General features: G+C 36.9%; 1 protein-coding gene across 1 annotated transcript in view; it reads left to right on the top strand.

The window, feature by feature from the left end:
* RNGTT (RNA guanylyltransferase and 5'-phosphatase) overlaps nucleotides 1-16405 on the top strand; it is a 168890-nt gene that overhangs the window by 57550 nt on the left and 94935 nt on the right. The window contains exon 11 of the mRNA XM_058021363.1: nucleotides 4133-4297. Coding sequence (XP_057877346.1) covers nucleotides 4133-4297 — 165 coding nt within the window. The remainder of the gene's footprint in view (nucleotides 1-4132; nucleotides 4298-16405) is intronic.

Below are 16405 nucleotides of genomic sequence, written 5' to 3' on the forward strand. Positions count from 1 at the left end.
CGAGGTAACCTTAGAGACATAGGAGAAGGGAAACTCAGATGTGGAGGGTGATGGTGGTAAATCCTCAGGGATACCTTTTTCCTTGTGGAGGGAGAGGCTGGATGTGCAGCAGAAATCACATTAGCCTCTTATCCCCGTCTCAGCCACTCCTGCCATCTTGCTGATGCAGTGACCTGGGGTTTGAGTTCCTCACCTGATGTAGCATGAGGTTGTGACTTCAACATGAGGTCTCTGTGAACTGGATGGAGGGCAGGAGCACAGCCTGACACTTGTCCAAATTCTGTCTTCTGGCGCCCATTTGGAGCATTGTTAGAGGGACCGGTCTTGTTGGGTGGGTGGGGTTTTTTGGTGGTAACATTTTTTAATTTTCTTTTTTTTTTTCCTTTGCTTTTTTCTAATCTCCATTCAGCAAATAAATTGCCTTCCCCCATCTGCTCAAGGCAATGGATATTAAATAAGCTGCAGACCCTGTTTTTCAGTGGTTTTAAATCCATTTATTTTTGTGATTCATATGTGACTTGTTATATATGATTTCTGTTGAGAAGTTAATTTGAAATAACTGGAGTTTAAATTTAGAAATGTTGAGTCCTGGGTGGATTTCAAAGTTCAGTAGAAATTTCATGTTAGTTTTTGAAGTTGTGTGGAGGATGTTTTAGCATCAAAACCATATTTTGCAAACCCACTCCTTGCTGTGACCTTAGTGCAATGCGCAGAGTTTCAACAGGTGAAGAAAGCTCAGCTACTTGAGGAAGAGGTGTTGATTCAACAGATGACTCTTCTGTTAAGGCTTGTCTAAATGATATTTTGCTTTAGGATACATTTTATTTACAGTGAGAGGGAAGTGTAACTTTCTAGCATAGGTAGGAGATACATGCTACTTGTTAATTTTGTTTTACCCTTTGCTAACACACTTTCTTTAGGTTAAAAACATCTAGAGCAGGAATTATCATTTTATGTACTTCAGTAACTAGGCTGTCAAGCAGTGGTGACCCTCATCCTTCTCAGACGACTAAAAGCCTACATATTGGAATAAGATCTTAATTATCTGAATGCTTAAGTTAGTGAAACATCTGTATTGCCGAAACCATGCTATTACTTAATGCCTGGATTTAGATTATATATGCATCAATGTCTTGGTTTTTGACAATTATTAAATGTGTGCTTTATACACTAAATAATCTCTTCCTGGTTTTGTCAAGGTCTCTGAATTATTTATTACAGCCTACGTTGCCCTCCTACTTATTTGCTAAAGCTAAGAATTTTATCACTTCAAGATTTTGGCTATGTCTGGGATAAATGTGTAGTAGATTCGCAACACCTTTTTGTAATTATGGGAAATGTCTAATAACAAAGAAAGAGCCACTGTCCTACAATATTGCTTTTATTCGGTATGTCCTTGAGTTAAATTCAATTATGTCTTATTTTCTTATTGCTAATGTCCTGTGCTTTTGTAAGAATGAAATACTCTTTGACTTCTTAGTTTACTAGTCTGATGAAGAAGTAGCTTGGCAGCATTGTCTGTGTTTTCCTTTCTCATATGATCTCATGTCAACCTAGCTTTGACCTTTATTTGATGGAACCTAGTGGTAATATACCCTTCTATTTAACAAGCTTTAAAATAGAAATATATGATTGGCAGAACTGCATGAAATAATTAGTTCCAAGTAGATGAGAAAAGTGAAAGGAATATTTTAAGGAAGTGATTCAGCTGGTTTATGGTGCATATGAAGTTGCCTCAGCTTTTAATTTAATTGTTTATGGATGGAAATATAAATCACTGTACAAAACCATTTTTTGAAAGAGTCATTGTAAAAAAGCTTTCTAAATAACCTAACTGCTTATTGGCTTATTGGAAGCTCAAATGTATGAAATATTAATTAGTTAATTTGCTTTTTCAGACCTACTAATAAAATGTGGTTGAGTGGAGAAGATACTATAGGGAAGAGAGCATGTGCACTAGATCTTGCTGAAATCTACCTAGAGAATTATGGGGGTTCTTTGAAGTGATAAAAAATATATATACACATTTCCCAGGAAAGAATTCTTCAATCAGTTCTTCAATCAGTTGTTACAGGGGTTGAGATGTGTTTTCTGTGTTCTAATTACATGTACAAACCAGGGCAAGCTCAGTAACTGTATAGATGAATACTCAAGTATGCTCTACATAGGGGGAGAAAAAAAGGAAGGCAGAAAGAAGGAAGGAAAGATTGATTGATTGATTGATTGATTCATTGATTGATTGATTTTCCAGCATTTTGTCTGTGGCACTTAAAAATCTGTAGATCATGCATCTGTATTCTGTGAGAAGTGAATAAAGAGTGAACCACTCTCGTGCCCCTTTGATTTTTCCATATTCTTAATTTTCCATTCATTTGAATGGCTCCTTACTGATAAGACCTTCATGTTTGAAAGGAGGACAGCACTGAAGGCAACATTAACAGCCCGCTGAGCTTTCTTCTTCACGAGATTAGGAGATTAGGAGACACTTCACCCCTGGTGTCTGCCACAGGCTTTTTACAAGATGTGCTTCCCCACAGACTGATGGTGGCTGGGCTGCCTGCTCTTGTGTAGACTGAAGCAGAGTCCTGAAAGAAAGTGGTTGTGAGTTACATGTGGTATGGGAGCAATACATAATTCTTAAAGCTGTTGCCATAAACAACCGAGGACTTATGATAGAGGTCTAGTAGGTTCTAATGCTATCAAAGAAATATAAGACAAGCTTAATGCTGCTTTGGGAACATGAAATGTCAAAGGTTTTGGTGAAAGCCAATATGATTTTGGAAAGCACTGATTAAATTCATGTCATTTAAATAGGCACTCTGTTTTTCTCCTAATTGAGATACCCGTTCAGATACTTCTTGCTCTCTTACCTTTGTGTGCCTCATCAGAATGTCATTTTGCCTTTTTTTTTTGGCCTTCTTTCCAGTTGACCAGTTCAGATCCTCTCTGAAGCATATCGGAGCAGTGCTTTTTTCCTTTGAGTTGCCTTTAGTGCAGAAGGTACTTGGTAGCCAGTTCTTCTGCTCAGCTGTACCGCTGCCACTGATGATTTGAATCCCATGTCTCCCCAGTTTCCTTTGCTCATTACTTTCAATTTTTGAAGAATTCTGGTTTGCAAGCCAAGGCTCTGTGAGCTTATTCCCTATAGGCCATGAAAGGAATGGGTTTTGAAAATTATTTTCTTTGTGAATGGGATGGCAAAATGAGGGATGATCACATGTAAATAACTTTCTGTCCTTAATCACACTTGTAACAGTGCAAATCTATGAATTTTGTGTCTCATTGCTGTGAAAGTGACACCTGATTGAAATGAGCTTTAGAATTCATTAGTTGACAGTTGCTTGTTTTGTTCTAGTGATATCCATAGCGTGTTTTCCTCACCATCTAATGCTCAAAATATAATGAACTCCATTACAAGCCGTTACTAATCTGACAAATGCGCATTTTGAATGCTCATACTGATCTGGTGCAATGCACCAAATGTAGAAAGAGCAATGTAAAGCTGCTGGTTTATTTCAGATCTTGAAAGGTCAGGATATGCTGCTGAGGCTTAGTGAAGTGTTTTACTGCCTTTTAGTGACTGAGCCCTCGAATATCTTGCAGGTTTTTGTAGCCATTGTTAATTGGCACATTTTCCAACTGCACCTATTATTCTCTTTTCTATGGCAGAAAAATGAACATTAATTAATGTTTCTTTCAAGGCATAAATATCCTGCACTTAGAGCAAGGCATTCACTTAAATGTGTAAATCTCATAGCTTTGTCATTAAAAGTATTGTGAACAAAATTATCTAAATTACTTCAGAGGAAAGCTATGTGGAGAAGTATAGCTGCCATATAAATGCTATAATTAGGGAGTATTTCAATTATTTTGCTTAACTTTAAAGGTATGTGGGTGTTTAATTCATATATGCTTGAATGCATATTACAGATTTCTAGCTTTCTTTGAACTTTGATTTGGTTAAATCTCTTATAACCCGGGAAAAAATGTTTGAAAATCACACATTTGGGGAAAAATTTAGTAACTTGATAGTTCTATGTATCTGTAGTTTTCTGTATATTTTGTTAGGAAAACTTAAATTGTTCAAATAATTTGGTGTTTGATTTTAATGCTGATTTTTGTAATTTGGCAGGGTCAGCCTGTTGGAGACTGTGATTTTAATGTTCGACTTGCATGTATAGAGAAGGAGATTATATTCCCACGACATGAAAAGATGAAAAGTGGTCTCATTGACAAAGCACAGGAACCCTTCAGTGTTCGAAACAAACCATTTTTTGACATCTACACTTCCAGAAAGGTAAGCTTGATTTCAGTTGCTTTATGTTGTGGTACTTGAGGCTGTATAACAGTGGTAGGTATAGGTTTTCCCTCAGCATTTTTGTTGTGTCTTCCAGTGAGTTCCTTTGCTAACCAAATGTTCAGCAATTGTTGTGGGGTGACTGGCAGCTTGGGATGATTCTGAAAAGTGGGGTTTTTTGGTTTTATTACTTATCTCACGCTTTTAGAAAACAGTTTTTGAAGATATCAATAAATCTAAAATACCAGGTAAAAGTTTAGGGACATTTTAATCTGCATTTGAGATGATTGTGTTTCAAATTTAGTTCAGTCAACAATTTTTTACCCTAATGTGTTTCCACCACCTTAAAAGCATCTTTGAGATATGAATATCTATATACTTTTAATTTATTGGGATATTTGGGGTTGATGTATGGCTTCTTTCATGTTTTTTCCTTGGATTTTTTTTCTTTGTTGGTTTGAGGTAGGTGTTTTAAGTCTCAATCATGACAGACTCTGAAGCCTTCTACATTTTGGAGTTCAGGTTACTCATTTTTCTTTTTGTACAATGAACTTTATAGGGTATTTTTGTCCTCATTTAAATCAGTCTTACCTAGTGAAATATGTTCTTTTTACTGCTCTTAAAGCAGAAAGCTTCTTAGGCTTGAAATCTGGTCATTGTTTTCAATAAGCAAGAAGTTTTATGTCAATATTTGAGAATTGTTTGTATCCCCTATGATAACTGTAAGGAGTTTTAGGTAGCAGTACCAGTATTGATGTGGAATTTTATCTATGACAATATTGGTAAACACTTAAGAGAAATAATTATTGGTTCAAAATAGATTTCAAATCTGTATCTGCTCAAAAGAATAGTATTATTAAAAATATATTCTCAAAAGATCAATATATAAACTAAGCATTATTGTTGCTCTTACTTACCTCAAAATACCCTTTCCATTTCATTACTTCTGTGAACTTGATGAGTATGATTCCTGTAACACTTCCTTAGGGTAATGAAAAAAGCCTTGCATTTTCATATTCATCATAACTTTGTGAATTTTTCATTATGTATGGTCAGAATAGACTATAAACAGTAGTCCAGTCTATTGAAGCACTGCCGTTTCCTGAAAAAAGGCTGTTTAAAAATAGTATTGTTTTACCCAAAGGATCTTTATCCTATTTTTATTTAGTCATCTCTGCAACTATAGCAACAAACGTAATGATGAATGCCTCATCAGTATAGCTGAAAAAGCGAGCAGACTTCCTCTTGCATCAATGATGAATGTCTTGAGAGGGCTTGCCAACTCTATGTGCAGGACAGCAAGGTCTGCAGAAAGATAAGGAATTCCTTCTGTTCTCTAAGTCTGTTCATATCCATCAATCCCTCTCCAGAGACAGGTGCTGCTGAATGGATCCTAAAGAGCGACAAGTGGGAGCTACATTGGTAGATCCTCTCCTTATGTTCAATTGGACATTTTTCTTTTCTTTTCCAAGAACAGTTGGATTCTTTCATCTTTAGGAAGGATCTAACAGGATCCTTCCTTTCTTGACTATAGTGAGCAGCTTTGTGGTGCTTAGTTGCTGGCTGGGGTAAAACCATTACAAGACCCTTGAAGATTTACACCCTTGAGTGGTCTCAGAAAAGCTGTGATATTTTTAAGCCTGGGTTTCTTCCCTACTTTCTTCGCAGTGTGTTTCACTGAGAGAAGATGTGGCTTCTTAAGACACCCCCAAGGCTTGTTGTTGTCAAAGATCAAGGAGGGTAGCAGTCCTTGGTCACAGATAGGATGGCTCTCTCACTGCACCAGCATATTCAAGCGTGAAAAGGTGGAAAACCCATACCTTGTCAGAATGGATTTCATCAAAACTTTTGGAGTAGGATTTGGAGTTGCTTGGCGTAATTTTTTTTTCCAGTGTAGCTGGGGTTTGCTTGGGATCAAGAAAAGAATCAAGTGTACTTCACACATTTTTGTTTTGAGAAGCTTTAATTTTTGAAACATGTTCTCAGGATGCAGTTTGAACTTCACAAGAGAATGCTCTAGATCTCTTTTTTACAGCCTCCCTCCATCATTCTTTTCTATGATCTGAGTTAAGACATTCCATTCCATTCTTTTTAATAAAAATAATGTATCAGTAAATGTGTGTTAGATTGTGTGGACTGTAGGAAGATTACTCAAAAGGCCAGGAGCCTCGATGCTATATTTAATAGCAGAAAAAGTCACAAAAACTTTTAATTATACCAGAAAAAATGAGTGTTTTCCATGTAGACTTAGTTATTTTCAGTGAAAAAGTGGGAAGTAATTATTTGAAACAGCAGTAAACTTTGTGCTGTGTTATATAATACATCCACTAATGAAAATGTTCTTCGAGTTATGGATTTGGAACTTAATGCCAGAGTTAGGTACTGACTGATTTTTATTTTTTTTTTAATCTGGAAATCAATTTCCTGTGAATTGAAATGCACTTTTAAAGTGCAATTATAAAGTATGACAGTGTTTGTAGTTGTGTCTTGAGATTTAGTTTTGGATTTTGGAAATAAAAGCTGTGTTTTTATAATATTGCCTTCAGGGTTATTTTAAGATGTTTGAATGGACTGTTATTTTTTGTAAGACTGAGTTTTAGTGTAAGACCAAAGAAACGAACAATCAGTGAAGAGCAGGTTGTATATTTTCAGAGTCTCTAAAAATATTGTCTTGTTGAACTCTGATATTGATGAAGAAAGCTGTATCACTAAATCCCTCTATAATCAATTAAACACAGATTAGTATTTTAGTGTTAGCTGGGAACTTCCTTTTGATGTAACTTCCAGGTACTTTTAGACATTTTGAGCAAAGTTGAAATTTTGGTGTTTGCCATTACATTTGCATGATTGGTCACTTCTGTTGCATACCTTGCTTTCTTTGCATTTATTGGTTTGCATCAGAATTCAAGGAGATGATATGGTCAAATTCTCCCACCCATTGTGTAAGGAATGCAGCAGTCAGTGGAAGAAGCTGAGTTTTAGGTTGGTGCTTTAAGTGCTTCATACTCTTAGGCTTTGAACCATGGCCTTGTATTTACAGGAATATTATGCAAGACTTTATTTTCATTATATTGAGCAGGAAGTACAGGTGCATAGAAATAATTATATTCTTGGAAGTGGTCCATTCTTGGCTTTCCTTGCTTAAGCCAATTCACAGTTCTCTTGCAAGCCTTTTTTGTGTGGACAGTCTCAATCTGGATGTCATCACTAAAGCCCGTCGTCTAGTGAAAATTCTGTCTAGCAGGAGTAGGAAAAAAGTTCCTTTCTGTGCAGTCTGTGGTCCCATGGAGAATTGTGCCCATCACTCTCAATGGAACAAAAGGCTAAAGGTTAAATAATGATACAGGTCAAGTGAACAACCTTTTGCAAATGTTAGCACACTGTATGTCAATGACTTGTCAGTTTTAGACTATTATCTGGTTTTAAAATGACAGCTTGTCCTAGAGGGATTAGAGTGAAGGTAATCTCTGCTGGAAGATTAAATGGTCTAGGATCCTTTTAAAAGTTTTCAGTCAAATCTTGAACTGACAGGTGATTTACTTTGTTCTCCTTGTTTATTTGACATTTGGAATTTATTTTTACTTTTTAAAATTGGTTTTGTTGTAGTTAGGAGAGGTGGAATGTATATTGGTATATCAGTTTATACCAATAAAGGTATAGCTCCTGTTGAGATGGTTTGCTTTGAAAAATTAAGTGGCTGTGGACTTCTGATGATGCAGGAGAACGTGTAAGTGCACACTTTGCTGCTGTTCATGTATTTTGCAGGCAGCTGAGCAGCTGTAAGTTAGTGTTTGCATGCCCTGAAAGTGTGAACCCTGATAAAGGGTAGAATATGCAGACATTGCTCATCCGTGTGTGCCAAGAGAGCTGTTAAGCAAAACTGACTGAAAATGACAAGGCCCTGTCTTACATCTCCCAGTTGCCTACAGACAACACGAGGAGGAGCTTTGCAGTCATGGGACTGAGGAATTGCATGGCAACAATGGTGGTTGCAGAGGTGTCAAATACTCTATTGAAGGTCTTGAAACCCCCATCTCAGTGGAGAGAGAATGTTACCATATGGAGGTTTTCTATTGCCAAGAAGACTTGTTTCCTCTGTTTTTATTTTTGTTTTCATTTTCTATGCCTTCAGGAGTAGTTTAATCAGCTCACCTTTCAATCCTGCATTTCCTGACCTAGATTGGCAGCCATTCTTCATGCCTGGCCTACATCATGTTCCTCACTCCATCTGTTCTATTCCAAGGTTTTGGCCTATTTATCATCTAATCACATTTTAATTGTCTTCTAACCCATGTCTCCTCTACCATTTTGTTTCTGTTTGTTTTTGTTTTTCATGTCTTACATTTTTTCCTCACTTATTCGTGTTCCATCTCCCCAAGAATGGAAAGTTTATTGGTGTAAAGGCAGTATTGCCTTATTTCACCCTGAGATACTTTTGTGCTGGTGTAACCATCACTTAAATCTTCTTTTTGGCATGCTTTTCTTCTGTAAACACAAATAATCATTGACCTGAGGAACTTAGTAAACAAATAAGGAATAAGAAGCTGCAAAGATATTACCTTATTCTTATACTAGAATTTGAAATCTTGGCAGCTGTCTTATATCCCAGCATGTAGTACTTCAGCCTGATTGTTCAAAGTTATTTTACCACATGAATTGTAGAGGTAAGTACAGCCAATCAGCCCAACTGGTAGCTTTGTAAATTGTAAGATGAAATAGGTGACCAAACTGCAGATTTGAGCTGAATGTGGGTTACTGCCATTTGAAATTCAGTGCTTGCACTGCAGCTATTTCATGCCTGCTGCAGCACTGCAGTGATGTGAATACTATTCGGTAAATATAATTTCTGTCAGTGGGAGGCTGGGGGTAGCAGAGGCTTTGCAGGCCAGTAGTGGTGGGGAGCCCAGCTGCTTCTGACTGTTCCTTGACTTTCTGTGGGACAGGGAAGCATCAGCTACTTGCTTAGATTTGGGTTCCCTCAAGCTAGGGCAAACACTGACTCAGCTGTGGTAACTTCTCAGCCTCCGTGCTTTGCTGGAGTCACTTAAGGAGACCCATTCACAAAGAAGAATCTGTGTTTGTTTCCTGGAGTAAACAGAATAGGATTAGGTTACTTGCTTTTGGTTATTATTTATGATGTTGAAGGTCAAATATAATATTTCAGTACAATAGTATTTTGGTTAGGAAAGAAGTTTTTTCTTTTTCTTCAAGAAATTATTCACACATTAGTTACGTGTCACATTTTTCAGAAAGTGATCTACTGAAGTTAAAACAAACAGCCTTGGATATTTCCATGAAGGATTATTCTCATAACTTGTGGCCCATGTTAGATATTGCTAGTGGTACAAATAAATTAATGTAGAATGATTCAGATGTGGAATATGTAATTAAATTTTGACTTGTCAAACTATCATATGAGAAAGAAAGCATTGAAACTCGTGGAAAAATAAAGCTGTATGGTGAAGTATTCTACTTGGTGCACGCTGTAAGTTTAAACATCAGGACACTATATATTCAGCTTAGTTTTTAACAATTTAACATTAGATTTGAACATTCTAACATTTTTGTAAATTATTTCTTCTGTATTTTGTACAGTGGAAATACAATATACCTTTCTAAGTAGGAAAAATGTCTTTAACAATGATTTCTTATTTCAGTTTTATGGTGTATTACCAAACCAGGGAAATGCAAATCTGTTTGGACCTATTTACCAGTTGGTTTGCCAGTATGGACAATTGAATTGTATATTTGGTATCTTCTGAATTAGTTAGAAGACTCAGCTGTGGTGACTAAGTGGGTCACTCCACTCATTAATTGAGGGGCAACTGTTTAATATTGTCCATTGTGCCACTTCACAGCCTGTCATTTTCCAAACTGCCTTCTGGCAATGCAGCTCCACAGGGAAGCCATCAGCCTTCTCCTATTGGAATGATGTTCAAGAGACATGCACTTAATTTGGATAAAATGAATAAAAGCACAAAGAAAATGGTAAAGATGGGGGTGAAATTTAAAGCAACTTATTATGATGCAAGATTATAGGACATTGCTGCTAGCTGTTTCTTTTCTTGTAATATGCTCAATTTTGAGAAAAAAAAACCCCAAACCAGACCTTGAACAAAATTAATCTTTAAAATAAAGAAATTACAAAATCTTAGCATTTTACTATTATGGCTTTACAGTTTTGATTTCAACTTTGTAGCAAATAAAGCCCTGAAGTACCATTGCATAGCAGAGGAATCTGATTTTTTTAAACATCCAGAATATAAAGTTAAACCGTAATTTTTGTGTTAAAATCTATGCTTCAGGCCCGGTATAAAATATTAGCCCAGTTTGCATCAGGACTTGGAACAGTAGATGTATGAAAACATTATGTTCTTGTATATCAGTTTTGTGTCTGACTGAATTATTGTATAAACTGTATATTCAGTTTTGTTTTTGTTGACAAGTCTTATTAGAAATGCTTAATAAAATAAAATCCTCAATTATCTGACTTAATTAAAACAGACCTATCCATGATTTTGGCAACCAGAGACCAGATTACGTTGGAACAGTTTATGCAGGGGCTGGCTAACAGGTTTACACAGGGGCTGAGCAACAGATAAACCTTATCAAGTATGTAACAGTGGAAGATCATTCAACCCCATTGCACTCAACCCAGTGCCATTCTTTCCTTTGAAATCAGAAGAACTATTAAATGTAGTATTTGGTCAAACATAGAGAATTAGGGAGCTTGCAAGCATCAGTGTCATGAGAGCCTTGCTCAGTTGAAGACATTACAAACTTTACTGAGCATCTTTCGACCATTCAGGAGTGTCATAGATTGCAGCTAATGTGTAAATAGATCAAAGCATTTGCTACTGGAGCCTTTTGACTCTCCTGTGGCTCCAGCAACACTGTCATCTCAGGTGGGTGTGTTCTGCCAGGCAGGAGAGTGTGGGGAGAGTGATGTGGGTGACATCCCTATGCCTAAAAGAAAGAAAATGAAGGCACCATGCAGTTTGAAACAGAGAACTGTGAAGAGCACAGTACATGAAATGGCCAAGCCATGAAATATATTGCTGTTTGTTTGTCAGGAAAAATAAATATGAAATATTGCTGTTTGGCAGGGTCATTCCCACAAAGCTTCAAGGAGTTCACATTTCTCTAATATTGAGGCTATCACAAAAATCAAAGTTTCTTGGAGGAGCTTATTTCTGTTATTTGAAAGTAGCATTTGAAAACATCGTAGTTAATTGATGTCAGTTTCTCAATTGTGTTTTTGAGACGAGATTGACAGTGAGAAATGCCTCATGCTTATTTTGAATTCAGGAATGCAGATGTGCTGTCAAATTAAGCATGAACACACATAGTGCTTATGTTATTCTTGGGTATTGTTTTGAATATATTAGGTGCATAACCTTTGGAGTTGTTCACTCAGAACCAGCACATGGGTGACAGCTCAGTGGGGCTCTTACTGTAGCATGCTCTAGGTTTTTCTAAGATGTCTCCAAATGATTAAGAAATATGGCATACAGCTAGTGTTATTAGCATATTTGAAGAGTCCTGTTAGTGAATTAGCTGCAAAGCCAAGAGGATATAAAAAAAAAAAATAAGAACCATCAAACTTGATTTCCTGCCACCCTCACAACGTATTTTTCTCTTGTCCACAATAGCATTTTTTTCCTATGTGACTGGGTAGTGAAATCAAGCTAATGTAGTACTTAGACTTTCACATCCAAGGTTGCATCCCAACGCGCTTTTTCCTAAGAGGTGCCTCATGGCACAAAGCAAGCTACAGGGTCTTTGGCTTTGTTGCTTGGAGGTGTTGCTCATTCCCTCTCACATAAATAAACTGGAGTATAAACTGGACTTTCTATTGCTTTTCTCTCCTGGAAAAAATATATGGGCTCCAGTGAAGACTTTTCTGCAGAATTGCTGTTCTAAAAGGTAATGAAGAGCGGTGTCATTAGAATGCTAATGACCAGTCATTAGTAGTTTGGGCCCTTGTCAGTCACTGACTATGAAATTATATGGGCAAATGGTTGAGGAAGACACTCTGCAGTGGTTGTGGTTCTTGAAATTATGTTATTTTTGGTCTGTGGTCTGCTGACTAGCACTAAGTCTTCAGCATATTTGACTTTTACATGTTTGACTTTGACACAAAGGAGTCTGGGAGCCCTGCACGTCACACTTTTCAGCAGGAAACAGACTGCTTGGAGCCAAAGTGCAGGCTGCAGGTACCAGTGGCAGCCTACATCTGCAGCCTTTCAGCCTCATCCACTTGGAATGCAAGAGGGCCATCAAATGAGAACATGTTTATAATACATCTGAGAGGGCTGTTGTACCCATTAGATATATAAGTGTTTGTTTCAATGCTCATGCATTGAACTGGGTTTCTAACTAGTTGTAGACAGAAGGGAGTACATAGTTGCCAGAGCAAACCCAGAATTAGGTCACCTTCCTTCCTCTCTGTGCATGCACCTGTCTGTTGCCACTTCATGTTATTTCAACTTTGCTGCTCCCACTGTTACTAGTGCAGAGCTTGTGGAGGTTCACTGGAAGTGCCCAGGTGACTTCTTGTCCTGCTGTCATGGGCTGTACATGGGAGAGGTGACCCCTGGTAAATCTGACCTCCACAAAGTGCTGGGAAATACAAGAAAGTAACCCTCCCACTAAAGGATTTCTTCTTGCCATTATCTGTAATTAAAACAAATGGAAGGCTGTCACTGAATGGCTTTTTGTGGAATATGAATTTCAGATTGAGCATCCTCTAACAGTGTTTTGCTAGATGAGCTGTTAGGACCATATGTATTTGAATCCCATGAGCGCTGCTCAAAAGGGTAAAGCAGTGTATTCTCTACAGCAATGCTTGCTAAACATCCATGGAGGAGTGTAGACAGGAAGCTACACATATTCCTCTAGCAAAACAAATGTTTGTTGCTAGAAACTGGTCAGTCTGTGAAGTATTCAGTATTATTAAACACACCTTTGACTGACCTTTCAAAGGAGAGAAACATGCCTTGCACGCTCACTTCTTTTGGGCTGCAAGTTTCCTATCTTTAGCAAGTCTGTAGTGCTGGATTCTGGTCTAGTGTGTTTAAAATTATTAGGGTATTCCTTATGGAATTTTTAAAACATACTTCAGTGACCAGTTGTTGCCAATGTGTTTTTGTTGTGGCTGTTGGCTATTCCTACACCTAACAGATGGCACTCGTGTACATTGACAAGCTGTGGGATAGCTGAGCATTACTAATAAAACCTATCACATGTTAAACTTGACCTGACATTAATCAAGTTTTGAATGCTACAAATGATTCATGGATAATAATTAGTCTCTTGATCATATTAGTGAACATCAGTCTCACAATGCTGCCATTATCTGCTTTCATTCTTATAGGGAACAAATCTATTGCCATAATTAGGTGTTTTTCATATCTTTTGAGCCAAAATGTTCTGTATGATTAACTTGGTAAAGAGGTTATTTTTAGTCTTTCAGTATGATTGATTTCAGAGCTTCTAGTAAATTAACAAATTGAAAGGTTTTCCATGAAATAATATTTTATAAAAAATATATATTTTAAAATCTTATCAACTGAAAAATTCCCATGTGTCTTTACACAGTCATTTGGTATATTTTTCATCACCATATGATTCAGCTGTTGCCAGAGATTACACAGTTCAAAACAGTGGTGATTTTGTTAAACAGGTGAACCTTGGGATTTTACTTTTACTCTTTTTGTTTAGTTACTGAGTTACTGGTTGACATCAAGTGCTTTCAATATGTACGCGTTCATACAGACATAATAATGTTGGCAGCTTTTCGCTGGTTTTGTCTAGAATTAGCATCTTGAGTTGGATGGCTGTGTGAAAGCTAGGATTCGAGCTTTAAGCATGAATTTTTTAAAGGATTTTCATACAGTTTTACAGCCCTGATTTTACAGCCCAAAAGCATGAAATTTCTTTTTAAGTAATGAGTAAGTGAAAAGTTTATACTTTGTGTTCCTTATGCAGTTAGGGCAAAGTAGATAATTTCACTGGTTTACTAAAAATGTAGCAGTTATCTTCAATATGTGTTGGTTCCTAATTAGCATAGGAAACTTCTTTAAGCAATTACTTCTTAGAGAGCTCAGTTTTTAATTTATTTTCTACAGTTTTTGATCCTACTTTTCCTTTATGCATATTTTAGATCATTGACATGGGCCAGGAAATATTTTGTTACTTCATAATTTTTTCTTAGCATATTAGCTTTAGAATATTTAGTATAAGCTGTAATTTTCTGACTGTACTCTCAGTTATTATGATGCTTTTTCTTTCTTGCCTTTTATTGCTGGTAAGATAAATATAGCTCAATACAATGACTAATGAAGGAGGATTCATTATAGTATTGGACATTACCCTGATGCAGATACACTTCAGCTGATACTGTTCTTACACTGTTTATTTGATGTAAGGTAGCATATCATATTTTGATTAGGAAATGAGACTGATGCAGGGGAAACCGGGTCATGTTACATTATTGAAAGTCTGCTTTTCAGCATTTTTATAGGTCATTTGGAGGAAAACTTGAAATCATGTTTATGAGAGATCATTTGTGGTTTTGAGAGGGAAATGAATGTTAACAAGGAAGCAGAAATCTTTACTTTATGACCATGTGTTAAATCACACTCCTGAGACCACGGGCTGTGATTTCAGGATCTTCAGAGTTACTTGGAAGGAGCCACTTTGAGGCAAGTGCCCAGTCAAATTGGCTGGTCAAATACTTTGGCAAGTGCTCAAGGATGCAGAGATCTTCTTGAAAGGAGACTCCTGTGGAAGAGAACAGGGAGTGCATTTTTTCTTGCTGCTGTGGCCCTTCTGGAATATTCTGTCTAGTCTAAATGGCACGTTTCATTTGATAAAAAAATTGTATCTGTGGGATATCTTTTGAGGACACATTGAAATTTTTGAAAGTTACATCTGCTTCCTTGTGAAATGTTTGAAATGTGAACCTTGTTTCTAAAAAAAACCTCTAGGAGATGTCTTGGTCAGAATCTAAAAAGAGGAGCAAGGAAGAAAAGTAGAAGGAAGAAAAAATTGCTGAGAAATAGGAATTAATTTTTTAATTGCAAAGGCTGTACTTCATTGGACAGCTTAATGAAGATTGTGATTATCCATCACAGCATGCTGTAATTTGAGATTGCAGAGCTTTCTAAATAAATTACTTGGCACTTGAGCATATCTCTTGAAGAGGAACTTAAATATGCGTGAGAGGAGATGGTTTCATCCTCATATCTGTCTGAAAGTTAGTATGAAATGGTGATCCAGATCATGTCTGGTTTGGAGCAGGGAGGGTAGGAAGCAATAAAACTGCCAGAGATGTATCTTTGATCCTCTCCCACCCACCCTCAGATTGTTAATTTAGCCTAGGTTTGTTTAGATCAGCTGTTTTACTTGCAGTGCAATGTTAGAGGAGTTGTTGGTATCCTGGATGTGAAAAAGATAAAAGTCTGCATGTATTGAGTTTCATGTGTTTGTTTTTGGGTTTTTTTTTTTTTTTTCCTTTTTTAAATCTATACTTCAGAAGGTGTGTGCTCCCTTTAATCCCCAAAACCATGAATTCCCGGGAGTCAGTAAAGTTTGTTTTGAAAGTTTTACCATGTATTTGTGGTAATTCAGTCAGTGAACCGAAGTCAAAACTTCTCTGAACACTTTGGCTTGGGCTCTATTTCTTTTAAAATGTGATCTAGCCAACTTCTATCTGTGGAAAGTTTGAGATTCTGGATTTAATTTTTAAATAATATATGAAACTTTTCTCCCCTATGACATAGTCACTCACAGGTTTGATGATTTTTTGCTTTGAGACTGAAAGCAGCTGTTTGGTTCTTGATACCTTCTCTGCTTTTAGACACAGAACAAACCAAAGAAGAAGTGGTGCTGCAGGACAGGGGAAACTGGAAAGATTCTGGTGAGGAGGAAGGAGCTACAGCCATAGCTTGGAGGACCACTTCCCTCACTTGACATTAAGCTGCATTTGATAGTATTTTGGAGCATCGCACAGCAGCCTGTGTATCATCTGAAAGGAAGCTTATACCCCACCAAATACATGCTTACTTCTTTTCCAGGAGGCCTCCTTTTAAAAATATACTATTT

This window comes from Melospiza georgiana, chromosome 3 (assembly GCF_028018845.1).
Source record: "Melospiza georgiana isolate bMelGeo1 chromosome 3, bMelGeo1.pri, whole genome shotgun sequence".
NCBI classification, from domain to species: Eukaryota; Metazoa; Chordata; class Aves; order Passeriformes; family Passerellidae; genus Melospiza; species Melospiza georgiana.